This window comes from Pithys albifrons, chromosome 4 (assembly GCF_047495875.1).
Source record: "Pithys albifrons albifrons isolate INPA30051 chromosome 4, PitAlb_v1, whole genome shotgun sequence".
Lineage (NCBI taxonomy): Eukaryota > Metazoa > Chordata > Aves > Passeriformes > Thamnophilidae > Pithys > Pithys albifrons.
Genome location: NC_092461.1, coordinates 72722549 through 72750273, shown reverse-complemented (window position 1 = coordinate 72750273; position 27725 = coordinate 72722549). Strand labels below are relative to the sequence as shown.

Here is a 27725-nt window from a genome sequence, read left to right as displayed (position 1 = left end):
TTGCCATCCTTGTATTCTGAGTGAGAGAGTTATAAAGTGGTTTGAAGACTCCTATCTCTAATCCTGAAAACAGATAAGACTAATTGAAAACATCCTAGTAATTCCAGTGATTTTACAGGTTGTTATTGTGCTTAAACTGCTAGGTATTTAAAATTTTAATATTTTGATTTTAATATTTACGAGTTTGAGGATTTCATTTTTGAAATGGAGTAGTGTAGGAGTTATCCCAGGGATTTACTAAAGCAAGTCCCTTAAAATTGCGAGTGAGGAAGGGAAATGTGCATCCTTTAGTGACTCACTTCTTTTATACCACTGATCTGAAGTACTCTGGGATGGAACTTGGAAAACAGACTCAGTGGAGGCACCACTACATCCTGTCTGAAGGCAAAATTTGTTGTCTAGTTTATATAAGCAAAACACAGCCTATTCCTAGTGTCTTAATCATCAGAAACCAAGGAGAAAAGCATTACATGATCAATATTTTTTCACACATTTGCAGGAAGTGCTTAGTTGTAGGCTCTTTTCCAGTACCATTAAAAGAGGCTCGTTGGTCTTCTCAGTTAGATGCACTGCGTATGAAACAGGTCTGACAAATTGTATCAGATAAGCATGATGTTGTCATCCCATTCAGTCTTTCTTCCTGTCAGAAGGATCAGTGTGAGAAGGCTAGTACAGGTGTCAGTTATTCATGCTGAAGGACAATAAAGTATTGAAGCGTAAATATCATTAATTTCTAGCATTTTTCTGTTGAGCTGCACTGAACAGTAGTTTCCTTTGTTACCTTTCTCTGACCCTTTAAAAGACAGCTGATTATTTTAGTGAATCGATGATCTCATGCAAATTACTGGGGTTTTTTTTCTTCCTTTAGATTCAGCTTTCAAAAATTGGACCACCTTTTATCATCAAGAGCCAACCTGTTTCTAAACCGGAACCTCGAGTTTCCCCAAGTACATCAGTCAGCAGTGGGAGAAATACTGGGGCTAGAACTCTGGCAGATATCAAAGCAAGAGCTCAGCAAGCAAGAGCCCAGAGAGAAGCTGCAGCTGCAGCAGCCGTGGCAGCAGCTGCAAGCATAGTCTCTGGAGCAATGGGGACCCCATGCGAAGGTGGAAAGACAAGAACACTGGCACACATCAAGGAGCAAACAAAGGCCAAGCTATTTGCAAAGCATCAAGCCAGAGCTCATTTACTCCAGACTAATAAAGAATCAAAGTCACAGTTCAGCTCAAAGGAAAGTACCTCATCTCTGGAGATACCAATGTCTGCTGACACAAAGATTGAAGGTTCTACTGGTGTCATTATAGTTAATCCTAACTGCAGGTCCCCTAGCAACAAGTCTGCTCATCACCGTGAGAACACCACTTCATTGCAGCAGTCCCTTAATACAGCTACATTACCAGAAACTGCTACTGAGATACCTGTGCACAGTTCTGATGAAAATATACCTGTGACACAATTGTGTGAGAAAATTATTTCATCTACCTCTACTGAAAGTAACAGTGTGCCAGTGCTTTATAATAAAAGTTCAGTCTCTGTGTGTGTTTGCAGCACTGCTATGTCTGGTGCAATTAAAGAACTTTCTTTTGCAAGTTCTGTTGATAAATCCTCTGTGTTAATGTCTGTTGACAGCGCAAACACAGCAGTTTCAGCTTGTAATATAAATATGCTGAAAACCATCCAAGGGGCTGATACTCCATGCATAACTGTTGGACCAAAATGTGTTGATAACAGTAATGTACCAGTCTCCATAGACAGCATGGTCTTACCAAATGCCATCGATGACAAAAGGTTGCCGCTACCAAGTAGCAATGTGAATAACACAGTCTCCAGTCATTATGCCACTGTGCCAGCTTCATCTATGGCAAGTAATTTGCCAAACCATCTCTCTGGTAGTTCTGTACTGATTCCCCCAGTGGGGGCTGCCAACAGGTTTCCTTCTGATAAGATAGCCATAACCGGGTGTAACGAGCAGAGCGCTGTCTCCATTCAAACTACCGTCAGGTCAGCTTTAAGTTGCAGTGAGGCCCTTGCAGCTGCAGATTCTGTTGCAGGGCCACCCATTTCAATGTTTACTGGTAACATGGTGACCATAAGCTCTTATGATAACACTACTAAACTGAACGCCGATCTCTTAGAAAAAAGCTCTGGAGCACGAAATCTGATGGATCTCCCTGGTAAATCTCAGCCACTGAGCTTTACACAAACTGCCATGAATAGGTCTATACCTTGCAAAGTCATTGTTGACCACACTACAAATCAGAATTCCAGTCTGTCGCTTTCTTCTTCTATTGAAAACACAGAAAACAGCATTGACCTGCAGAGCAGACCTGTAAGGACAGAAGCTGCCTTACAAAGTATAGCCTGTTCTCAGGTGTCTGTCATAAGCAGGCCTGAAGTAGTCTCTAATGAAAACCTTGAGCACAGTTCCAGCTTTATCACCAGTACAACAAAGCAAGACAGCAAGAACTTGCAGGCAGGTTGTTCAAGTCTTCGAGAAGTGCCTCTTGCTTCTCAAGATAAAATAATTGAGGTGGTTACTCGCAGCCAAGGTTTTCCTGAGCAATTAAGAGGTCCTTCAGCACTGAAAAATGAAGCAAATGCTGCCTGTGTCAATCAGTATAACACTAACAACAGAATTTGTTGGCATGATGAAGAGGCAATGAATACAGACCAGCCAGTGGTCAGCCATATTTCCTCTAGTAAGCATAAGGAATATGCAGAGCAAAACTGCTTGAAAAATGTCAAAACTGAACCTTCCAGTTACACACAAATGTCAGAACTGAAATCCAGGAGTCTTTTGACGAGCATTGCTGTTCCTCTTAAGTCAGAACCTAATGAGTCTGACAAGTGCTTCAGGATGGACACTGAGGATTTTACAGGACCTGAAATGCCTGTCCAGACTGCACAAATAAACACGAATATGCAGCCACCTCAGACCTCCAAGACATCCATTGCGGACTCCATGGAAGACTCCCTATCCCTGACAACAGAAACCCTGAAGAGAGTTACAAGTGCTGGGGGCTCTAGCTGTCGCTTGTCGTCAGTGGAGGCCAACAATCCTTTAGTGACACAGTTACTGCAAGGCAATCTGCCTTTAGAGAAAGTGCTGCCGCAGCCCAGATCAGGAGCCAAACTAGAAATTAACAGGCTTCCCTTGCCTTTGCAAACTACCTCAGTATGTAAAACAGCAGTGTCCGAGAGAAATATTGTTGAACATGCTTCCAACTCTCCTAATCCAGATGGTAAAGGATTTCCAGCAGGCAGCATAGCCCCACTACAAATCAGAAAGCGTGAAAACCATCCGAAAAAGAGGATGGCCAGGACTATAGGGGAACATGCTCAAATTAAATGTGAGCCTGGGAAGGTGTCAATGGACACAGATGTTAAAGTGGCTCCTTGTATAATTAGTTCCAGCATGAATCAGCTAGGGCATGGACAGCCATTTAAGCAGGAGTGGCTGAACAAACACACCATTCAGAGCCGAATTGCTCACAGCCCAGAGATCAAGCAGCAGAAGAGGCCATTGCCTTCATGCAGTTTCCAGCAGAGCTTATTTCACGTTGATAAAAATGGCAGCTTTCATGCAGAAGCTAGTACCTCACATAGACAGCATTTTTACCAAATGTCCATGGCTGCAAGAGGCCCCATTCCTACGGCAGCTTTGTTGCAAACTACTTCAAAAGGCCCACCTGGCTGCAACACATTTGCTTTTAGCAGACAGCTGGAACAGAAGGGCTTGGGAGATGTGAATATTTCTACAGCAGCTCACCAGCTGAGGCTAGGAACTGTGTTTTCCCCTAATATTCAGATTAAGGAAGGTGATGACATTGCCAGTGCCTCTCAGACTCTCCAGAGTAAAACATTAGTGCATCCCCCTGCTCCCCCTCCACCCCTGCCACCTCCTCCCCCTCCTCACCCAAATGCAGAAGTCCCTTCTGATCAAAAACAATCGACAGTTACTATGGAAACCACTAAAAGACTTAGTTGGCCTCAGCCAGCAAGCATCTGTAGCAATATAAAATCTGAACCTATTTCTTTTGAGGAGGGTTTAAGCAGCAGCTGCGAACTGGGCATGAAACAAGCTTCCTACGATCAGAATGAAGTGAAAGAACAGTTAAAAGCATTTGCATTAAAAAATGCAGATTTCTCTTCCTATTTACTTTCTGAGCCACAGAAGCCTTTTACTCAACATACTGGTCAGAAAATACAGACGCAGCACCCACAGCAGCAGCAGCAGCTCTGTGGAAATTATCCAACAATACATTTCGGTAGCACAAGCTTCAAAAGGGCAGCATCTGCAATTGAGAAATCAATTGGGATTTTAGGAAGTGGCTCAAACACTGCCACAGGCCTGTCTAACCAGAACACACAGATCCCAGTTCAGAAATTTGCTGACAGCAGCAATGCCGATGAACTGGAACTGAAATGCTCTTGCAGGCTGAAAGCCATGATCGTGTGCAAAGGCTGTGGAGCCTTCTGTCATGATGACTGCATAGGGCCTTCCAAACTCTGTGTAGCTTGTCTCGTTGTGCGGTAGGAGCTGAATCAAAGATGCAGTATCCCTTATCAGCATGGGAGAGCAGGACAAAGGAACAGAGAAATTGGAACAGTTCGGGCCACTAACAGTTAGCAATTAGTGGATTGATTTTTTTAATTTTTTTTTTCTTCTACGTGGTGCTTTCAGAATTTAGTTATTCCTACCTGAGTGCCATTTTCTGGGAAGAAGAAGAAACCTGTAGAAGTAGTTAAAAAAAGATAGCATTGATACTGAAGTTTCTATGAGCTCTCTTGCTGTGCTAATAAAAAAAAGGCATTAATGCATGTCATTCATAGCTTCTATTTATTTGCACAAAGTGCAGCACATTTTTTCTCCACTTGTTGATAGTTGATACAAGCTGCAGGTTAAAGATCAGTGGAAGAATTGCATTCTAAGAAGTGGAGTAACTATGCAGAATGAATAACACTGAATAGCAACTGTTTTGAGTGGGATGGTGACATGGTGTGGAGTATTGGCCATCTTAGCTTCTATGTCAATTTGCAGTTTTTCTGCTGATAAGATTGTTTTCTTCAATTGTCATTCACTATATAAGGATAAAATACAGTCATTTCACCCAACAAAAACAAGGACTTAGGTTTTTAGAGGAGTTTCTTTATGTGCCTGCCAAGGACTGTGGAACTCAAATCTTAATCATCATCTCTTCTGGTTGATTCCTTGAGAAAAATTTGTATATGCAATGGGTTAGTGGGGCCAACACTGGAATCACATTGGCTTCAGTAGAGTCTGGATATAGTAACGTCTCTGCTGGGGTATATAAACCTGTTTTCCTGTTTCCCACTTTTGTGGTCTTTATTTGTATTTCTCTCTCTAATCTGTTCACTAAGTTTGCCAGTCCTAAATATATTGATATATATATGATCAGACTTATGTAATTGGTTCTTGAGGTTTTAGCCTGATGAATAATAAGGAAAGATTTTAATTGCATGTTGTTTGAATGTTACAATATCAGTTCTTTTTCCTCTTATGTGAGTTATTCTATTTAAGTAACATCTCAGAGTTTTGCCATTTAAAGTAGTTCTTAGAATTATTTACAACACTGAGGGTTTTTTATTTTTTTCTCAAAGGAATTTAGACCCTTTTAGAAATTTGGAAGCAAAATGTGTTTTTAAAAGGGATACTGCATCTTTAAGTAACCTTCAGTATTTATCCAGTACTGTATTTACATTCAGGACTAGAGCTGCATTCCAGATGCACTAACCACTATAACAGCAAAGAAGAAAAATCGTAATTTCGGGCCCTATTCACCTAAAAGGAAAATATTATAAAGGGATAAAGCACATGCAGTTGCTGGGGAGATGAAAACACCTTGGGGTTTTTTCACTCTCACTTCAAAAACATAAAACATGGAGTGCAAGTCATCCATCTGACAGTATGTGGTTGGGTCTGCTCAAACGTCAGCATCAGAGAGAAAAACTCTTTTTACCATTACAGTAGAACCTCACTAATACAAAGACACTAGAGCCTGCTCACAAAAACTGATTTTCCTTCCACAGTTTTAAGAGCAGTGTAGTAAAAATGTGTGAAATGTAACGCTGCTTGGATTTCGTCATGCATTTACTGTTGCATTCTGAAGTATTAATGTGACTGCTAGGACTGCATTTGCCAAATGAAAAGTATACTGCATTTTACATTATCCTTTTTTTATCTGATAATTTCATACTTACTCATCAGCTTTAACCAATCTCCATGACTTGTGTGTGTATTAGTGAGGTTCTACTGAACAGAGGAACCACATTTATTTTCTCGTGGAACCATTTTCACAAACATGATAAATGCCGTTTATTGTCTTAAAAGTGAGCTGGAATATCTACAACATACATTCCTGTCATAGGAAGCTCTATGGTGCACCTTGATGTTCTCTTCTATTGTAATTAGCAACATATCAATATTATTTTTGACACTGTGTGGGGTACAAAGGCCATTTGTAATAACTAAAAAATTTGTTGCTGATACAATAATATATTTTTTCTATACAAAAGTGCTCCTTAATGTGACATAGGAACTAAGGAATGGCTTCTCAGCACTTTCAGGTCTTCTGGTGGGAAAATAAGCCAGCCAAGCAAAAACCTTAAAGTAACCATAAGAAAATTAGCATCCAGTCCTATGCCAGCTGCTGACAAAACAGCAGTGGGGACATACTCATGAGTAAGCATGAGTGTAGTCAGTTAATGCATATCAAATTCATGTTTGAGGAGCCTTTGTATTGGAATTGTATTGCATTGTATTTATACTCGGTAGAGGTAGGATACTTCTATTTAAAAAAAAAAAAAAGAGAGAGCAACCAGTCTTAGACTTCTATTTACCTATGTTTATATAAGCCTGCTGGGAATCTTTATTTCTAGCTCAGGTTTTCCTGTCCACAGCACATAAGTTGATATTTGTTTGTACTTGCATCTTGAAATAGTTCTTGTATTGACTGCCATAATACAGAAATAAATGCCCACCACAAAACAGTTTTACTTTATTCAAAGGGTAAGAGAGTGACTGATGTGGTAGGTGAGTCATTCATGTCATATTGTCATTTTTGTATCAGGATTGCAACTTGCATGTGTGAGGTCATCATAAAATGTTATTTAAAATGGCATTGGACTGGATGGTGCTATGTTATATTACACAACTGACCAAACTCTTCCTTAGTGCAGTTCCAGTCCTTTCATTCCTGAGTCATTGGAGTTGCACCAGGAATAAATTCGGCCAGTTAGTTAGCAACAGTGGTGAAGTGTTGTTACAGATTAGGTTTAGGGTATTAAAATGCCCAAAACCAAACAGTAATATGAGAGCCTGACTGAACCCTAGTGTGACTGAAAACCTTCCTTGGATCCTGGTATCACACAAATGCATAGGAGAGAGTGACATTAGATCCTCAATAAAAACCCAATCTGGTTAATTTGGAATGACTTTTTTGTTTGTTTGTTTGTTTAATTGTTCAGGTTTCAAGCCCTATGTCATCATATTTTTTAATGACCATGCAGTTTGCACCGTGGGGTGTTAATAGTTTATGCACTGAAAAGTGGTGAAAGAAAACAACACACTGCTCTGTGTTTGTGTGTACGTACATATGTGTCCCAGTGTCCAGCATGTATAATTTACCTTTTTTTAAATTCCAAAATTTTTCCCCCACTCCTACCCCTGGAGCAGCACTTTTGGGTGAGAGGGAGAAACACTTTTTTTCTTTTATCCCTCTTTATTGTTTTATTTGCATACCTGTGAGTTATGCAGATAATGTTAGGGCATTTGCTGTGAGTGTGTTTGTGTGTTTCTGTTCTGAAATAATTTTTCAGACAGAAACTCCCTTTGAAATAATGTTAAAAGAAATTAATTAAGAAATGGTGAACTGGATGCTCCCTGTTTGCATTTTATTTATCTGCTGAGATCTAGGACATAAAATAGCATTTAAAAGACAAAAATAAAGGTTGAGCCATAAAGTGAAAGGCATATTCTCTGTTCTATAGACTTTCTTCTTGAGGGTGGTGCATGTTGTCAGGGTAAGCCACAGAACGTGTAGATGGTTTTTCAGGGCCCTGCAATTCCTTGCACAGTTTTTAAGCTGGTGCATATGGTGCTTTATAATGCAATTTCTGAAATAAAATTACCTTATGCTGCACCCCGTTCCCTCTATGAACACACGCACAATTTCAGAATCGTTATTGTAGCCTCTGGTTTAGCAGTTTCTCCAAGGTGTGGTGAAGTACCGGGATAAACCCTCAAGATGAGCTGAGAAGTGTTGCAGAAAGGGATCATTTTAGCTGACACACATGAAGGGCCCTGCTCTGAACACTGAATGACTTCTGCAGTCTCCTGGCAGCAGCGCAGTAGTTCATCTGTGGCTCTGCACAACACTGGGGGAAGCAACGTAATATTCAGTGGATTTATCATGGACCTGTGCGGCTAAATGTTTCTGAATCTATGAAATCCTGTTGTCTTCGGTCATGCTTTGTCACTGTAAAACCAACTAAAAGGAAAAAAAAGCATTTTTTAGTCTAATTTAAGGAGCTGCTTCTTTTATAGCACATAATATTTCGCTTTGTACTATATTTGATAGTTAAAGAATAATTTAGTCTGTAGAATAACTTTGTTGTATTTGTACTGTTCATGAATGTTACAAGAAAAGTGCTTTACTTTGTTGCCATAATTCTCTTGTACTGCTGTAAAATATTTTTTCTGCTTTACGGAAACTTAATTTGATTCACATTTTCAGTACAGGGTTTTTTGTGTGTATGTATTTCTTTTTGTCAGTATTCTGAATGTTTACATCTGTTCAACACTAGCCATTCTATGCCTTTATAGGGCAGTATTACTCCTGCAGTATAACAGCAATGTGAAATCCACTCGTACCTAACATGCATGAGAAATACAGATTTATTGGGGAGATCCTTAACGTGCATAGATATCTTTTCTATCCACATTCAGTGAAAACCCTCCTTCAGTCCTCTACCAAAGAAAATATTATTCCCACAGGACAAGCTTGGAAAGTGGTTCTCTGAATCTTCAGAAGGGGGTGTAGTTGGTTTCAGCAAGATTGCTACAGTTTAATGCTGTTATGCTTAGCTTTGTTACTCCACTAGGTGTGACTGGGTGAAACAAGCATTTTAGCAATTTTTTTTGTTTCAAGACAGTGTTTTATTTAGAATTCAGGGATCATGCTTTCTTTAATGGTGCTGTTCGGGGTTTTTGTTGGTTTTTTTTTTTTTTAAGAAAACAACCTTTTGTTGCCTACAGAAATGACCATTCACAAAACCATAAATTGAATAAAATAATTTGTCTTCATAACCCTTCTCCCTTTCCCCCTTCCCTATCCCTTGAAAATAACAACTTGGGCTTCAATATTAAAATATTCTGGAAAAAAAAATAAAGAGATAAAATAATATTTGTCATTTGTTTATTTATTTTATGTTCAGTGCCTTAGGCAGGAGATCCTGCTTGTGCACGTCCATTGTGTATGTACAGGTTGATGAACTAGAAATGTGCGAGAAAAATCAGCCCTTTGTAAAGGATTTTACAATTATGATGATGTAAGACATAGTTTGAATGACTTCTGATGTAATTCAAGTATTAATCTTATATGAGTAAAATAAAACTAGGTGTTGTATATTAAGTTGTTGTAAGTAGAATAGTTTGTGGATGAAAGTGATTGTATTGCTTTGGATAGTTAATGCTGGGTGTAATTTATTGCTTTGCCTCTGTTCTGCAGCCTGTCCAGAATGCCCTTAACAGCAACCGTCCTGGCACAGATCCCCTTATTTCTCCATCCCACAGAAGAGGAAATTAAATGTCCGTGGTACATAAAAGGCAACCAGCCCAAGTTATATTCCTCAAAGCACTTATCTTTTCAGATCTGGACGCCTTTCTGGGATAGAAATTAAGTAGCAATTATCAATTATATTTAAATTTAAAAAAACAAAACAACATAAAAACTGGAAACAAACAAACAAACCAACCAAACGAAGTTTACGTCATGTTGCTCTCCAAAGAGAGCTTTGAGTACTTCAGTACTGTGATGCAGGTGCAAGTGTTACAGGGTGGGCAACAAACAGCTTTTTTACAGGCTTGCTCAGAAATATCAGAACTAGACACCATCTTTGTCCAGCCTCCTGTCATTATTATTTCTGATGTGATACCATCTGAGTGTCGTGTTAGCAGCAGATGTCAGCCCTGTCTGCCAAAATCTGTCCAAATGCAGAAAGAAGACAGTACCAACCTATGTAGTTTATAATCCAATGACCTTTTTTCATATCCAATACCCACCTAGCAAACTCCCTCAGCCTGTACTGTCACTCAGAACTTAGTTTGTTCCACTTAGAATTTTCTATTTTTTATGACTCTGCTTCTGACAGTCACAGCTTTTAATATTTTATTTTTCATCTAAGCAATGGAATGCAAACCAATTTGTTAAATATGTACAAGCGAAATACTTTTTGTCCTTTCCCTTCTTTTTGCTTTTTATAACCTGTCAAATGTTTTTTGTACATTTTTATTCAACCTTAAAAAATATTTAATTTTTCAGTGGTGTTTGTTAAGGACGTTGTAAGTATTAGTGAGTTAAGCCTTGTAATTCGTTTTAGGTCCCTGTGCTGTCTCTCTGTGGGTCAGCCCAGCATTACCCTGGTGTTCAGCCAGCAGATGGCATCAGGAGAAAACATGCTGCAGTGGTCTCAACTATTCGTGTCCCTCAGCAAGAGCACACAGCGCAGAGAAAAGCAGCCATGAATACACAGGGTTTCTGGGTTTGCCTTCCTTCTCTGCAGAGCTTTAGTTGTAGTGAAAACAAGTCTTCCCCCCGCCAGTCCTGGAACTTGGCTTACAGTAGACATGATGCCCTGAAGCTCACATCATCCTTTCCTGCACTTGGCATTGTCTGAGTTGTGCAGTCTGGAATTGAAGTATTGATACAGTGGAAAAAATTCCTCCCCAGGCCAGAGGTTTGGAGTTCTTTTTTTTCCTGCAGTTTCCTTTGTCACCCATGGATGAAAAGAGACAGCAATGAAGCACTTTGTATTGAGGTACTTCATAGATGCATATGAAGGTATTACCACTGCTTGGTGTGCAGAGGCTATGCTGTTATCAAGCCTGGCCTTTGTTGGATGACAGGACTTGCAGTGGAAAGATCACCAAATTGCAATCATAGAATGGTTTAGGTTGGAAGGAGCCTTAAAGACCACCTAGTTAAAAATCCCCCACTGTGGGCAGGGACACTTTCCACTAGACCAGGTTAATCACAGCCCCAACCATCTGACCTTGAACCCTTTCAGGTATGGGACATCTAAAACTCCTCTGAGTAACCTGTTCCAGTGTCTCATCACCTTCAGTCAAGGCTGATTTTACTAATACCTGATCTAAACCTGCCCTCTTTCAGTTTAAATACCTTGGACTACTGCCACCTTGGAGACAAGCACTATTGATTCACCATCAGTAGTGAAATCAGCAGTTGTTTCACATATTCATGAGGGAAAAAATACCTGGATTGTACTTTTTGGAAGTGGATGATAGCTTGGATAAATGTGAGTTTCTGTGTACAGGTAACTTTTCTAAAGCCCTTCTCTTCTGTTTCCTTTGTCCTGGCCTTGTAGCGCTTAGTTCAGCCATCGGAGTCTTATCTCCCTGTCTTTCCAACAAAAGACTGAGAGCTTTCTTCCAGTATCTTTGAGCATCCTCCTTTATGTATATACCACCAGGGCAGAGAATAGTTGAATATCCCACATAGAAAAAACACATCTGAAAATAAGCTGATTATATTGGATAATTGACTTCTATTAATAAGAAATCATTCTATATTGAGTGAATAAATCTCTGTTGATATCAATATAAAAGGAGATAACTGCTGGGGTTTTTTTTTAAATATTGGTCCTTGCTGTTGTCTTATTTTCTTCTGGTTCTTTCCAACAGCTCAGATCCATTCAGCAAATCACATTTTCATGCCACTTGATTGTGAAGTGTCAGCCCCACACCCATCATACAGAATCTTTGCTACTGCTGTGTGCATTTATGGCATTTAAAGGAGCAAATGTGGGCAGTAGTGGAGAGACTGGTACACAGTGCCTCACCCTTTATTTTTTGCTTCCGCATTCTGCAGAATAGGATGGAGTGTCTGGAGAAAATTATAGAATTAGCTGTGAAAATGCGAATATCACAAATGCTAAAATCACAACATAACATTGCTTGACCTCCTTTAGGTTATTGAGTGGAAGAGTCCATAACTCAGATTTTTAATGATTGTAAGCAGGAACTCACCTGTATGAGTCAGAATAGACCATAGTCCTGGGTTCCGTCCAGTAGTGACCATTTACAGTTCAACAAGTCCAAAGTGTCCTCAGAGTATTAGGAAAGCAGAATGAGCAAAGATAGAATCACAAAATTGTTAAGATTGGAAAAGATCTCTGAGGTTATCAAATCCATCTGTCAACTGCAAAGAAGCATGGATAAGGAGATAGGCACATGAGACTAGAGAAAAAGAGGCTTAGTTACATTTTTGAAACAAGCAATCCTGCCAATTTTTTTAAATTTGCAGTATCTGTATAAAATTGTAAACGTTAAGAACACCTTTGGTAGCTCTAAGTTGGGAGACAAATTGAAATATTTAAGGAAAAACAAGTCCAGGCTAGTTGATAATATAAAATTACAAACTTTCATGGATAATTTCTTAAAAATGGCCTTTGAAGGTATTTTTCAGGTTATAAAATTTTAAAGCTACTGTATGCTCAACATTTTTCAAATTAAGTGTCTTTGCTTTGATTTCCTAAACTAGAGATTTCAGAACACTATTTTAGTTTTCTGATTATAAAATTCCTTGCTTGCACTGCCACACAGGCCTGATTTATGCTCTTTGCTGTGTAGGAAAGCTAAAAAGTAATCTAGAAATACATTCAGTGTTAGCTACTTCTGTTGTGTCATTTTACCTAGAGTGGGGGAAAATCTGCATTTTTCTTTTTAGTTCCTTCAAAATCAAATAAAAGGGCATTGAAAATAGCCATGTGATTCAAGGGAATTTGTAGAGTGTTGCTGGATTTGAGGCACAGATGTTCTTCATTCTGCATCTGCTAAGTTTTTGGAGAAATAATATCAAGGCCTTTATGAAACGTGTAGGTGACAGTAAAGAGGAATGATATGTACAATGGTGCCAGTGGTACTCAAATATTTAATAAAATTGGATTTATAGAAACCTGGACAAAAATGAAATAACACTTGAGAGGAATAGAAAGAAATACATGTGAGGTATAAGTCACAAGGGGTTCTTCTCTCTGTCATCTGATGATTGTCACATTTTTATTAAATAAAAAGATTATATTTAAAGACTACCGGAGCAGAGCAAAGCATTAGGAAAGTTAGCTGTGAAGTACGTTTAAATCAGGATTAAATAGTAGAGAATTTCTGCTGCTCTAAAAAGAAGGCAGATTTTATTCATCTAATTTAGAATCTGAGAAATAGGATTGTAAGGAATCTGAAGGCCAACTTGTCCCTGCTATTCCTCAATAGTCTCACATTGCTGGTAGTGATGGTGGTGGTGGTGAAGGTCTGCTTCACCCAACTTGCAGGGCCTTCACTCAAGGAGACTGTTTCAGTACTTCACTGTTCTTAAAATTAGAGAGCTTATCCTCATGTTTAACTCAAATCTTCCTTGCTGCTGTTTAAGCCCATTCAGTCTCTTCTACACTTCACAGGCATGGAAAATACCTTCTTTCTTTCCTCTTTCAGCAGTCTATTAGATAGCTACACTGTTAATTTGTATCTCTTGCTTTTCCATTGTTTAAGCTAAATAATGCTAATATTCAGCCTGTTTTATAGGTCATGTTTTCCAACCTCTTGTTGTTTTCATTGATCTTCTGTGTACTCCCTCCAGTTAGTTCAAGTCCTTTCTTCTGCTCACTTCCCGAAAGAGAAAACATTATTGCAGCTAAGGCTGACAGAGAGGTGGAACTGGTCTGCATGCCTTAGAAGCTAAAATTGTGCCCTGTGTCCCAGATCAGCGTTTGGTTTGTCCATGGTCTATTTGACTTGGGTTCACTTTGGTCCCAGTAACCCCTGCATCCTTCCCAGTAAAACTGCTTCTTCCCTATACTGTATTGGAAGAATTATTTCTAAGTATTAAATATTCTGTTTATTAGTGTTTTGGTAATATCTTAAGATTTTAAACCATAAGTTGAACTTGTCCAAATCATCTTAAATTCCAGTTTACTGTCAACAAGATTACAGTATTTCCCAGGTAGGTATTATCTGCAAAACAGGACCATGCCATCACAAAGATAATTCATGCCGAAGGGCCCTCAGTAGGTCATCAAGCCCAGCCTTCCACTCAGAACTCACTGTCCCATCACTCATCTCATTAACTAAAATGCTGGAAGGAACTGGAGCTGTGCCAGAACAGACTCTTCTGTGGTAGCTGCTGTGACTGTGTGAGGATGGTTTTCCACCCACTTTTGACTAACTGGGTAGCATTTTGCCTAGACCATGCTTTTCCAATTTACTTATGAAAATGTCATGGAAGCAATGCTAAAAGCTTTACTGAAATCAACCTGTGAGATCTGCTGCTCCTCAATTCACATTGCCTGGTACTTTGTCATGGAGGGATGTTAGGCTGGGCTGACCTACCTTCTTCTTGACTGTGTTGACTGTAGCTATTTTACTCTTTGTCTCTGAGAGTACTTACAAACCACTGACTTGTGCTCACAATTTTCTAGAGAATGAAATGAAGCTGAAGATACTAATTCCTTTCATTCCTTTTTTTTGAAAGCTAGATAGTTATGATGTTCATCCTTCCCCAGTATTCCCTGCATCACCCAATTTCACCAGCTTCAGAAGATAACTGATGGCACTATGAATCAGCCACTGTTTCAAGTGCTACCCAGTGATGGCCATGTGTTTTCAGTTGAAAACACACCATTCATAGATGTTCTCTCTAACCTATTTAAGACTATGTACCCTTTTCTTATTGGTGCCAACTGTGTTAATTATCTGATTATGATCAACATTTTTAAGGGTGGCTTCTTTCCCCATTAAGTAGTTCCCCAGCTGGCACCTTGATGTTCCTCTTACTGCTGATGTACATCAAGAGTGTCTAGGCTTTGGGTTTTTTAATGTCCTTTGCTGGTTAGACTTAATTTTTTCTTGGCCTTTCTGATTTCACCATTACATGCTTGTACTGAGATTATCACTTTCTGTGTACTACCTTTCCTCAAGGAAAGAATTGCCCATGAAGACGAAGCATTATTAGAAGTTGTCCTCTGGCTATCCTTCTCATTTCTTTGCAGTAAAAATTGACTTTGTTCCTCCAAACATTATTTAAACTGAAAAATAAACACAAGAAAACTGTGTTACAATCCAAACCCATGAAATAATTTTAAGCTAAATATTAAAATACCTCCAAGTATTATTGAGAATTTCTAAAAATTAAAAGATAAAATGGATTTCAAGATCTTCAAGGTCAATAACATACAATACACAAGAGGTAGACAACAACATTAAGAACATAAAGACAAATTATAAAGAAAACATTACTTTGATAGAGCATATGTTTTTATCAAGCTCAAGCTAGTCCTGAAACAAAAAAAATGGAGCCCGGACTAATTATCAGAAAATGAACTGTAATACTAAGTATAGAGAAATTAAAAAGAAATAATGAGCATAATGTCTGTTTGGTTTAAAACATGAAGAGCCTAATAGATTCAATCCCTTTTAGACACTATACAAAAATAATTTCAAAGGACTAATTCAGCTGTCATAAACACTAAATTGAAATTAGCTGCACTTTCTCGCTTTGCTACAAATTTTGCAGAATTTAGTGTTGTTTGCCTGATTTTCTGTATACCAGCTATATTGCTGGTAGTTATGTGCTCAAGTGTTAAGAGGTGCAAATGGGTACCAGTTCGCTATTACAGGATTTTAAATCAATTTAATGTTTGTTTTACTGGTGGAAAGATCTCTGTCACTTGTCAAGGAACAAGAATCTATTTCCTCTAATGTTAATATATGGCTTTGGACCTCCTCATGGCAGAAGCATTAAATGTGCATGAAGTAAACACTCTGAGTTGGGGGACAGTCTTGTTCAAATCATGCACACAGAAAATAAAGAAAATCACTGGAATTATTCATGTTTTGATTTATTTTTGTAGAATAGATTGAGATTTGTTTAGAACAGACATGCATATACAGAAGGACCCCAAATTTGAGCATCCAAGCAAAGTGTAGCGGAACACCCACTGTGGCTGCTGCTATCAACCCACTACAGTGATGTCCCCATCACTTTGCCAAGAAACAGCTGTGGTGGAAAATAAGTAAATTCTCTATCATTCTACCAAGCAGGACAGGTCTCAGCTTTGGCAGATGCAGGAGTGTGAAAGAAATAAATGCTAATCAGACATTTAGAAAGATAAACACTCCTTGTTTGTGCCTCAAAAATAATCTTTTTTCTGCTTGATGCAAGATATTATTAAAGAGAATGGGGTTCATACACGTGAAATTTCTTCTATTGAAGATCGATACAGAGAACTAGGCTTATTATTGCTTTCTTGGCGCCGTCCAACACCATAGCAGAGAATATTCCTACAGTGTATTAGTAGGTATGATTGTATTTAAATGCTGAAAAAAGGTCCTGGACACTTCTTAATTTACAATCATAGATGCAGACAAGGTGTCCATCTAAATGGAGAGGATTTATTTCCTGTACATGAGTTGTGTTAGTGATGTGTGAAGGTACAAGCATACAAGGAGTTTAAGATGCACCACTTCTATGGGCATATCTCAATCATCAGTAAATGTGATGGATCCTGGGCACACCAGAATTGCTGTATGTGCTCTACTGACACACTTTTACCTTGAAAATCTCAGGCAATAATAGGACAACCCTAAGAGTGAGGCTCAGACTGTCTAAAGAATTGTGTAAGCCTTTCGATCTTACACTTCCCTTCTGTCATTTTCTACTGTGCTTTGTTGCAGAGCTGTTAAGTGTAAGATTAACATGGTTGAAGATTTTATTAATGCTCTCCTGTCGCAGGTTTGGTTTAGCTGTTACCAACCCTGGACTGGCCCCCCTTCCCCCTCCCAGAAACTTTCCCAGCAAAGGAAAGGGAAAAAAAACTGAAAAGAAACACACTCTAAAGAAACTGAACTGAATAAAAAGAATAAATTATATTTTCTAACATTCACAATCACACTGTATACAAAGTATTTAGGATCCCACCCCCAGGGGAAAAGGAGAAGGGGAATAGGGGACTGAGACCCTGGAAAATTGAGAAGAACACAAACCAAACCAAAAGAAAAAAATAATCAGGCAAACACAACTGAGAACCTCAAGGAAGGGGAACAAACATGAAACAATCTCACCCAGGACAGGAGAACCACGAACAACCAGAGGGACCAGGCTCCAACCACCTCCCACCAGCTCCTCGGCCAAGGAAGGAAGAAGCAAGCCAAACCACTCCCCCCCCCCCCTTCCCCCTAAGTAGAAGACACGTGTGGAATACTTGTAACTTCCTTAGATACAATGGTTACTGAGGAAGCCATGGGTCAAACCATTACACTCTCCTTATTGTTGTGTTTCTCACAGTTTTTTCTCATTCAGTAGCTTAGCATGCCTATGTTCTCAAGAGGAAAATACAGATGTGGCTTGCTTACAGTGTTGGGCTCAGCATTGCAAATATATCGCCTCATTTCAGTATAATCTCATTCTTTACTTCTCTCTAAATACAAAATGTTAGTCAACAATTCTTTTGAAAGCCAGAATTTACTACACCGAAGGCTGAAAGAAAAATTAAGACCTCTAACAGAGGAAATAATTCCTTTTTCCTGTATTTGTGTTTTGAAATTTTCATTGTCTTCTGCAAAATCTCAGTATTGTATTTTCCCTCAGGCAAGAACATTCATGGTGTCAACACTCTCACTTTTTCTTGATATCTCCTCTGCCTTAGAAATTTAACCTTTCTTCAGTTTGTCTTTTAATCATCTTGCATCTTGACCATACCCACTTTCCTTCTCATTTTACTGCTCTGACTTGTCCAGTGGTGCTGTCTCTGCTGACTTTTTTCTAATTCTTTTAGTTCCTTGGAGTTTACTTGCTCAACACATGTTGGCTGCCATCATTTTGAGACAAGTCTTTTAGACAAGGCCCAATTTCCCAGTGATGTTTATTTACAATGGGTAGTAGAGGCCCAGTTTTATGTATCTAAAATGATGCATGATTCTTTTATACATGCACAAGTCCAAAGACCTGCTTGGGAGAATCCCATAGGATACAGCTTTGGAGAAAAGAAGGGTCCAGGAGAGCTGGCTGATTTTAAAAGATAACTTACTCTGAACTCAAGAATGGCCCATCCCTAAAAGTAGGTAATGAAGCAAAGCCAGGTGGAGTTTTGCATGAATGAAGGAACTCTTCTATTTGTGAACAGGGTATTTTCCGGGGTTTTTTTAATAATTTTGTCTTTCTAGCACAAAGACTCTCCTTGTCTCATATGTTTATTTTGGACTACTCACTGTATTCTGGTCTCTGAATAGAACTCCTTAATATATGATAGTATGTAAAAACCACATAGCAGCTTTGTTTGCTTTCTTTTACTGCAATTTTGTGTCCTCAGAGCTGTCACATGGAAAAACAAGGGAAAATTTCCTTCAAACACTAAACTAAAACTCTATCACAATAAAGAAAATAGTATTTCTCTCATAATGATTAGTTATTATTATTATTATTATTATTTGAAATTCATAATAGTACTAGTTATTAATTATTATTGTCTATTGGGGTCCCCGTCTCCCGAGTAAGGGGGCAGTGTGAATGACAGTCAGAAGAGCTCAGGCACAGCAGGCATCAGAAGGCTTATATCTAACATGTCATGACATTATTGGTTAACCAATTCACCTCACATACATAGAAGCATCTCATTGGTCACAAGACACCACACACTCTACAGGTAGCTCTCTTCTCTTTAAGGGTGGACTCTAAACTACTTTCCTTCTGGGATACACATTCTGGCATCCCCCTACAATTGTCGTCTTCTATTTTTCACCATTTAGCTTTTGAGTATTCTTCTTCTGTTTGCTTCTCAATTACAAACAGAAAAAAAAAACCACAAAACTGTTTGTGCAGTCTCACAATTCCCAACATTACCCTTATTATTCTTGGTTCACATAAACTGTGTGAAAGAACAGTCCCACCACTTTCTGCTCGATGAACATTCAGTGGGGAATGGAAAAGGAAGGTTTCATCTATGAACATCTTATTCATACCATCTCTGGCTTTCCTCAGGACTCTGTTATTCAAGTTACATAAAGCAATGGAGTTTCTGCCCTAGGTACTAAGAGATCTATCAATCTTGGTGACCAAGACTTAAATCTAAATTACTGGTTCCTAAAACACCTGAGGACATTTGATGAGCAGAATTTCAAAGTGTACTTGGTATGCTGCAAAGGTACCTATGGGTAAAGCTCAGATGACATTTCCAGTAAAAATCATCCATTTGAACAAAGTATATACTTTATTGAAGAGAAGTAAGATGGAATAATGATTGAAAAAAATATATGTTTGCATAGGATTTCATTGGTAAAAGCAAAAATTAATCCACAGTTCAGAGATATGTAAATTCCAATGACACCTGCTGCAAAGTAACAAAAATGTACAGAACTTTGAGATAGCATTTGTTTAACTTAAAATTCCTTTAGCTGTTTAGCTGTAGTTGCTAGTAAATCTAAATCCACCTCTCCCAATATACAGAGCTGAATAAGACAAGTGTCTCCAAAAAATTCTTCCTTTTTTCAATGCCTTTTCATTGCTTGGGAGGGATGACTGGACTCAAAGAAGTTATTTAAGTGAAGGTGCAGATGTATAAAGCAACCTTGCATTCGGCTAATTACCTGGTTTTTTCTAGTCCATGCTAAGGAATGTAACTTTGGCTTCTCAAGTCTATTAAGACATTTGGATTTCAGGATAAAGGAGCTTCTCAAAATCAGAAGTTATCCTCATGGAGTTCTGACCCCATCATGAAAAATCCAAAGGGAGAAAAGTATTCTATTAGACTATCAGATTTTATGCATTCTTTTTCACTGTATTAATAACATATACATACCTAATACACCTAGTTTATTTTTTTAAAAAAATAGAAAGATATTTTTTGAAGAAAATGCTAAATTTTACAATTTTTTGCAATATTTGGATGGCTATTTGACTTTAAATACACACTGCACTTTGATATATAATTATTTTATCCTTTGATACATCTTTATTTTATCCTTCATAAGAATCATACTGAACTTTCAAATATACAATTTCACTTCCAGGAAGCTATGGTTTCACCACTGTTTTTGCACATACACTGTCTATGAAAAGATATTTACATTTATCTCATGAAAACTGAGCAATAGTATGTTGAATATTGGTCCAAAGTAAAATTTGCAAACAGAGAGGCTGAGTTAAAAATTTATTAATCTTCCATGGATAATCATAAAATTTAATAGACTGAGTTTAACAAATTATTGTTTGGGGTTTTGTTTGTTTGTTTGTTTTTTTGCAATAGACAATAGAAAATTCTGTTTAGATTTAAATTGGGGTATAGAGATAATATTTGCTCTTTCTTTGGCTTTTATGTATCTGCTACTAAACCCCACCAATTCAGGTGTTCAAAACTAGTGAATAACATTGAAAACTTGGTTAGAAATTGCCAAATAGCTGCAAAATCATTTAAAAACTAGAAAAGCTGAAGATAAGAGACTCAAAGGTTCATACTATCTAAATACTTAAGGTAGCTAAAGAAGTTACTTTACTATGGATTATGAATAGCTCACTCTACTTGTTGAAGGTGTAACAAAATATATTGGCTGGAAGTTAACTGAGCAATTTAAAATTATGTTTTTGACAATGACAGAAAACTGATAAATGGTAAAGAGGTCCTGAAGTGCCAAGTGTTGTGGTGGATTCTCCATCATCCATTGTACATTTGTAAGTCAAGCTGAACAGTACATTTTACTAGATCTTTTCTATTTCATCAACTTCAACTGAAAAGACACAAGTGCCATGGGCAAAACAATCTCAGATGGAGGAATTTTTACTTGACTTGTTTTACTGTCAATTACCATCAATTACCATCTTCTGATTCAGGTATTTGGTGTGTGGGGGGTGTTATAAATAACCTCTATGTCCCAAAATGTCTCCTTCCCTGTGGCTCCTACCCACATCTGCCCAAGAACATCTCCCCATGTGCCCCCTTGCCTTTGTGGCTGCTGCCTTCTCTGAAGTGCATTAGAGGACATGTACCACAAGCCCCTTCAACACTGAAGTTTTGGCAGACAACAGGTTGCTCACACCAGTTTCAGAGCTGGCTGAACGTACCTGTTACCTGCTCAGGGCAACTCGTGACCTTCTCCCACACACCCTCCAGCTACACAAATGCTGCCTGTTATGCTCAATACATTAGATAAGCTTTTATTTTTCATATGTCAGTGTGCTCAGGCTTTATAATCAAACCATTGTCCTGTCTGTGCCTTAAGGAAGGCAGCACATACGCCATTTTTAGGGTTCCAAAGCAGCTCATGTTATGTGACTTATTCTGCCTAATACTTCCTGTTACCACAGAATAAAATCTTGTTTGGAAACACCATGTTCTTGTGATCTTATGAGAATTATTTTCAGCTACTTTGTCATCTTGTTCTATAATGACAAGAAAGCATATCCCATTATGTCAAAAAAAAAAAGTGTATTTTTTCTGAAACTAAAGGGAACCTTTCCATTTGACTTCAGTCATTTCCTATTTGGCCTGTTCTCGGTAATTCAGAAACTCTTTGCTCAGTCCTTAAAACTTCACTGATAAAATCACACACTTAGAAAAGGTTTCATTTCAACAAGGCAGTTATGACAGTATATAACTATAAGCACAAGCATTTAAGTCAGTTCTTTTCTTATCAAAGAAGTGCTTTTAAATGCTGAAACATCAAGTAGAAATTACATTCTTTCAGTGTCTGAAATAAGCTCTTTTTTGAAACCCAAATATTGCTAGACTTTTGCAATCAACACTCCCGTTGAGTACCATTAGGTGTCAAGATTTGGCCTCGGAACACAATCTTTTATTGGATTTTAACAAGCAGAACTATGAGGGCACTCTGAATACAGGAGAATGAAACCTACCAGTGACATTTGTTACTGATGGTATGGGAACCTGATAGATGATTCAATTTGGGAGTGCAAATTCAATCCCTGACCCACATGTCACTGCATGGAAGGTTTATGCAGTTATCATTAGTGTGTTGTTATTTATCCATGTGTAGATCCTGCTGACTTTCTATTACTTGCTGCTAATGTTGTCATTAAAAATGCATGCCAATTAACATAATTTTTAAAGGCAACATGAAAAATACCTAATTTTGCTTTAAATTTCAATTCTCTCTTTGATTTATTTTACTTTTTCAGCAATTTCAAAATAACAGTCTGGTAGACAAGGGATAGGTAAATAGGAGCCAAGTTTAGTAATTCTCTTGCCTGTACAGGTAAAGGTGACAAGCTTCTCATTTTGTGCTAGGCAAATCATAAGCTGTCATCAGTCTTCACCCAGTCAGTTATTTTTATTTAAAAAAAATCAAACTCTAGCACAAATGTCATACCTTGTTACAGCATTTCAGTTTCAGACCCTTCATGAACCACTTGAGTAGGTAAAACAACATCTGTGAATTTTATTACATTGGATTTATTGAAACTGGGAAATTAGTATCATGTAAGTATGTATTAGTCTCTACTTGGCACTTTATTGCAGTATTCAGTTATCCAAGATGACAAATTCAGATCTGTTTTCTAAAACCTTTAGATAAATTGTTCCTTCCTGCTTTACTTGACTGAGGAGGCTCAATGATCACAATTTTATAAGCCCCTGTTTTTTATGACAGTAAAAGACGTGACTTTTCTTTATAGATCAGCTTTTCAGAGCCTTATACAGAGCACAGGTTCCAAATAAGCTTGAAGGATGAAGATGGAAAGTTGGGAGTGATCTTAGCAGGGAGGTAAAATCAACAACTTCAGCACTAGGAAATGCTCACTCTACTCAGGAGAAACCCATTCCCTGGAACTGTTGCCATCTCTCCTGTTTGCCAGGAGGGTTCAGTCCCAAGGGCCTCCCAGATGTCAGAGAGAGTTACGGAGTAAATGTCAGAAATGTTGAAATGAACTCGTGGCTGGTGATTGGATCCCTCAGGCAAGACAGTCGGTTGCCTAAGTCTAGGTTTCTTGCTGAAAGACTGTATGTATACACCGTTCCTTCAGTAAGAGTAGTCATTTGCACTTAACATATGTAGCACCTTTGGTTAATGTATTTCTCTGTTTTGCATTCGGTTTTGAACAGATTGAAATCAGAACAAGCAAGGTCACAAGGGTTTTTTGCCAAAATTCACACTCTTGATTCATTAATAAAAAGTGAATTCAAGAGTAAGAATTTTTATACTCTTTCCTTTGATTCTTTTGATTATTTGTATGGAATATGCTGAGTTAGAAGGGACTGATCAGGATCATCAAGTCCAACTCCTATACTTGCAATCAGTTTGAAATAAGTTTGTGATTATGGATTTGGACAGAGTAAAACAGTGAACACTGCTAGTGCTAGAACATGCACCTTGTCAGATCCAGCAAACAGTGCTCCACCAAAATCTGATCTTTTATCTGGCCACCTGGATCTTGTAAAGGCCAGTATTTCACCTGATGTTGCTGTCTGGTGAAATACAGGTCATGTTGCAGCTTTGATTGTTCCATCTTTTTTTTTCTGGTAGCTAAGCCACATTGTGTATTATAAAGGAAGAGATATTTGGATCTTCCGTCCATAAACTCTTCAGTGTTTGGTCTTTTATTTCTCTCAGGATCCATTTTCAATTCCATGTGAAAAATCTTCCAGCATTTCCATTTTCTTTGCTGGTTTCCATAGTGAATGTCTCAGAACTGAAGCCATAGCAATCTCTGCCCTAATGGGGAGTAAGATCCTGAAACATGAGCTTAGCCATACGGAACAGAAGTGAAACATGGTATTGATGGAGGTCACTTGTGGAATGGAGGAAAGAAAATGCTGACACTGTCAGTATTCTTTGTTTGTTTTTATCCATGCCAAGCTCTTGAATGACTTGGTAGGAAAGATTTGTCATGTATTTCAGTGCAAAAAACATAGAGTGTTGGAAATTGGCTTGTACAAATGTCACTGGAAAAGGAACATTCTGCTCATTAAGTGGATGCATAACAAGTTTTTCCTCTAAATGGAAGCTCCTGTACTATTCTGTTTCCTGTTTACTCCCTTTCTCCTTCTCCTTTTTTTTTTTAATTTTTCATATCTATTCTCCTGGCAGGACTTAGTAGCACATCAAGTGATGTGCTTGCTAAAACAGAGTGACATTAGTCCAAGATGTATAATATACTGTAGTATATTATCTGATACTAAAATTTTAGTTGCTGTGATAGCAGCACACTCAGGGCTTTGAATCATTATTCTCCTCAGTACAAAGAAGGCTAAGACAAAATTGGTGATGAGATGGAAAATGGTCCATTAGAGCAATAGCAGAATATCAAAGGATGGTGATGTGTGGCTGGTGGGTTCACACTGAGGTGTTCAGGTGAAAGGGAAGCCTGTCTACCAGTCAGGGTTTAAGGGCAGGAGGCTTAGAAGTTGAATCAGAAGAGACAAACTGAATTAAGCTGCAGACTGTCAAAAGTTCAATCATTTTTAACATTCCTTTCATAATATTTTTCATGGTGGGAACAAAGTGACTTCAAAAAATCATATTGATTACAATTTAAATGGGCATATTTATCTTGGAAAGAAAAGCATTTATCTGAAGTGGAACAATGATAAGTATATATAGTGACCAATAAAATTCTAATTATAACTGTGTTAGCTTCCATTTCAGAGGTCAAATACTAGAAAAAACTCTTGTATGAAATACAGTTACTGATAGAAAAGTCTGTGAGTTTTAGTGGTTCGTCTTGTGCTTTCTGTTAATTCACAGCTTTAAATAAAGATCAGAAACAGCAGCTTCATAAGAGAGCTCTATGGGAGTAGGTTTATATGTTAATTTATGAAATTAGCCATGAATAATTTAGAGCAAGCATTAGATTAGAGAAGTGGTGCTTTATCTTCTAATAATAAAATTAAAGAAAAATTAAGAAACAGGTAAGTTGTTTCTTGAACCAGTAAAGCAATATTTGCCTGATGGATTAGTCCTATTTAATCAGAATGGTGAGCAGCTGGATAAATCCTAGCTAGGAGAATATTAGGTAATTTGTTAGCCCTTCAGCCAATTCCAGCTGCAGCTGCTCTGTGCTATCTTTTTCTTCTCATCATTGACCTTTTTTTTCCTTGAAAACACCAGAAGATGAGCTCTCAATAGATAAGAAGGTAGGGCAGAGAGATCTTAGAGCATCAGGATGTTGGTGGATAAAATGTGGTTCCTATCATCACCAATGGAGAGTGCCAGGGAAATTTGTTTGGAACTGGGGAGCAGAATTAGACCAGGGTCTAAGTCCTCACTTGATAAAACAGATGAAGTGTCTTTGTCTTTTCCTCTTCTGCCAAAGGAGTTTGTTTGTTTTTTTGCTAACACCAACTACTTAGTTCTTGGAATATCATGTTTTTAATTACCATTTTCATTTAGGTTGTTATTGTAACAGTAATATTTGTGCTGAGCAGTTTGCTTTTGGGTTTGGTTTTTTATTGGTTTTTCTTTATTAAAAAACAAGCAAGTCCATGTGAGAAAATAGTTGAAAAATCTTTTCAGTGGTTCTCAAAGTGAGAGTGAGTGGGATCTTCCTAGGTGTTCAGTGCTTGCTTGTTCAAAGTGGAACTTGATGCTGTCCTGAACAGAGCAGCACTCCTATGGATAATGTGCACAAATACCCCATATGCAGCATAAGAAACCAAATAATGTGAAGTCCTACAAATCTATGATACTGAACTTGCTGCTCCAGCTGGATGTGCATAAACCTATGGGATTTGATGTGATTCAGCCCAGGGTCTTGAAAGAGCTGGCCAGTGTCATGTCATTACACAGTCTCGCTCCACTATTTTTCAACAGTCTTGGCAGTCTGGAGAGGTCTCATATGACAGGAAGCTGGCAAATGTTGCCGCAGTTTTCAAGAAGAGTAAAAAGGAAGGCCCTGGTAATTACAGGCCTTCCAGCCTCACTTTAGTGATTGGTAAAGTTATGGAGAAGATTATTCTGAAAGTTACTGAAAAACACTTGCGAGACAATGCAAGTCCTTTGTGATAGCCAGTACAGGTTCGCAAGAAGAAAGTCCTGCTTAACAAACTTACTTCGCTTTTATGTCAACATCACCTGTCTAGGTGACCAAAGGAAGTTGTGGTGGTGTGTGGTTTTAGCAAAGCTTTTGATACTGTCTTTCACAGTATCCTTCTGGATAACCTGTCTAGCATACAGCTGGGTAAAAATATCATGCAATGGCTGAGCAATGGGCTCATGGGTGGGGCACAAAAGGATATAGTAAATGGGGTTACATCATACTGGTGGTCAGTCACCAGTAGTGTTCCCCAGGGCTCCATTTTAGGGTCAGTGATCTTTAGTGTTTTTATAAATGATCTGAATACAAGAATACCATGTACATTAAGTGAGTTTACTGACAATACTGAACTAGGAGAAGCTGTGGACTCCCTCGAGTGTAGAGAGACCTTACAGAGAGATCTGGATAGACTATAGAGAGCCGGGCAATTAACAATCATGTGAAATTTAACAAGAGCAATTGCTGGGCTTTCCAGCTGGGATAGTGTAATCCTGATCATACACACAAACTGGGGAGCAAGAACCTGAAGAGCAGCCCCATGAAAAGAGATCTAGGGGTTTGGGTTAATGGCAAGTTGAATATAAGTCAGCAGTGCACCCTGGCAGGCAGGAGGGCCAACCATGTCCTGGGGAGCATCAAGAACAGCATCACCAGCTGGACGAGGGAGGCGATTGTGGTGTTCTGCACTGATGTGACCTCACCTTGAATATTGAGTGCAGTTTGAGCACCATACTATAAGAAGAAAATAAGGTTATGTATTGGTTTTGCATGGCCAGGTATGGTGGTTTGATCCAGGCCTTCCCTGGTAACCAGGTGTAACTAGGGAAAGGCTCATCTCCTAGGTATTCCTCACCTGTTTTTTTTTCCCCTCCCATGTGACAAGGGAGGATATAAGAGAGGGAGATAGGAAGCAGCTGGTTTTCTGTTTCTGGGGAGGGTTGGGAGCAGGGAGTTTTGCTGCTCTCGGTCCCTTGTCAGAGCCAGGGAGGAGATCAGAGAGAAGACATGAGAGAGAGTGTGTGAGAAAGAGCTGACTTTTTTCTGAGAGTCGTTGGTAGGATTGTATTGTACTGGTTTGCTTGGGGAGTGTGGGGGTGTGTCTAGTCGTACCCACTTGTTCTGTTTTTTCTCTTTGTTGTCCCTGTTTTCCCCTTCCCTTTCCCCTTTCCTTTTCCCCTGGAAGTTTTCTAATGTTGGGTGCAGATTGAATATATATAATTGTGTTTAGAAAAAATACATATGTACTTTGACTCAATTTATTTTCTTTCAAGGGTTTTTTTCCCCCCTTTTTTTCCCCCACTTTGAGAAGCGGAGGGAGAAGGAGGGGCAGCTCGGGGGTTGGGAGGCCAAAATTAAACCAAGACACAAGCAACAAATTATACCTTACATTTTATTGACTAGTTCTGTCCAGTACACCAGCTTTGTGCTGCAGTGCAT

At 38.5% G+C, this 27725-nt stretch overlaps 1 protein-coding gene across 4 annotated transcripts in view; it reads left to right on the top strand.

Annotated features, from left to right (window-relative positions):
* The window catches only part of ASXL3 (ASXL transcriptional regulator 3), a 131784-nt gene extending 122141 nt beyond the window's left edge, over positions 1-9643 (top strand). For all 4 annotated transcript variants that reach the window (XM_071554596.1, XM_071554593.1, XM_071554595.1 and 1 more), the window contains one exon: positions 869-9643. In XM_071554596.1, the coding sequence (XP_071410697.1) occupies positions 869-4537 (3669 nt within the window). In that variant the 3' untranslated portion in view covers positions 4538-9643. The remainder of the gene's footprint in view (positions 1-868) is intronic.
* The last annotated feature ends 18082 nt before the right edge of the window (positions 9644-27725 follow it).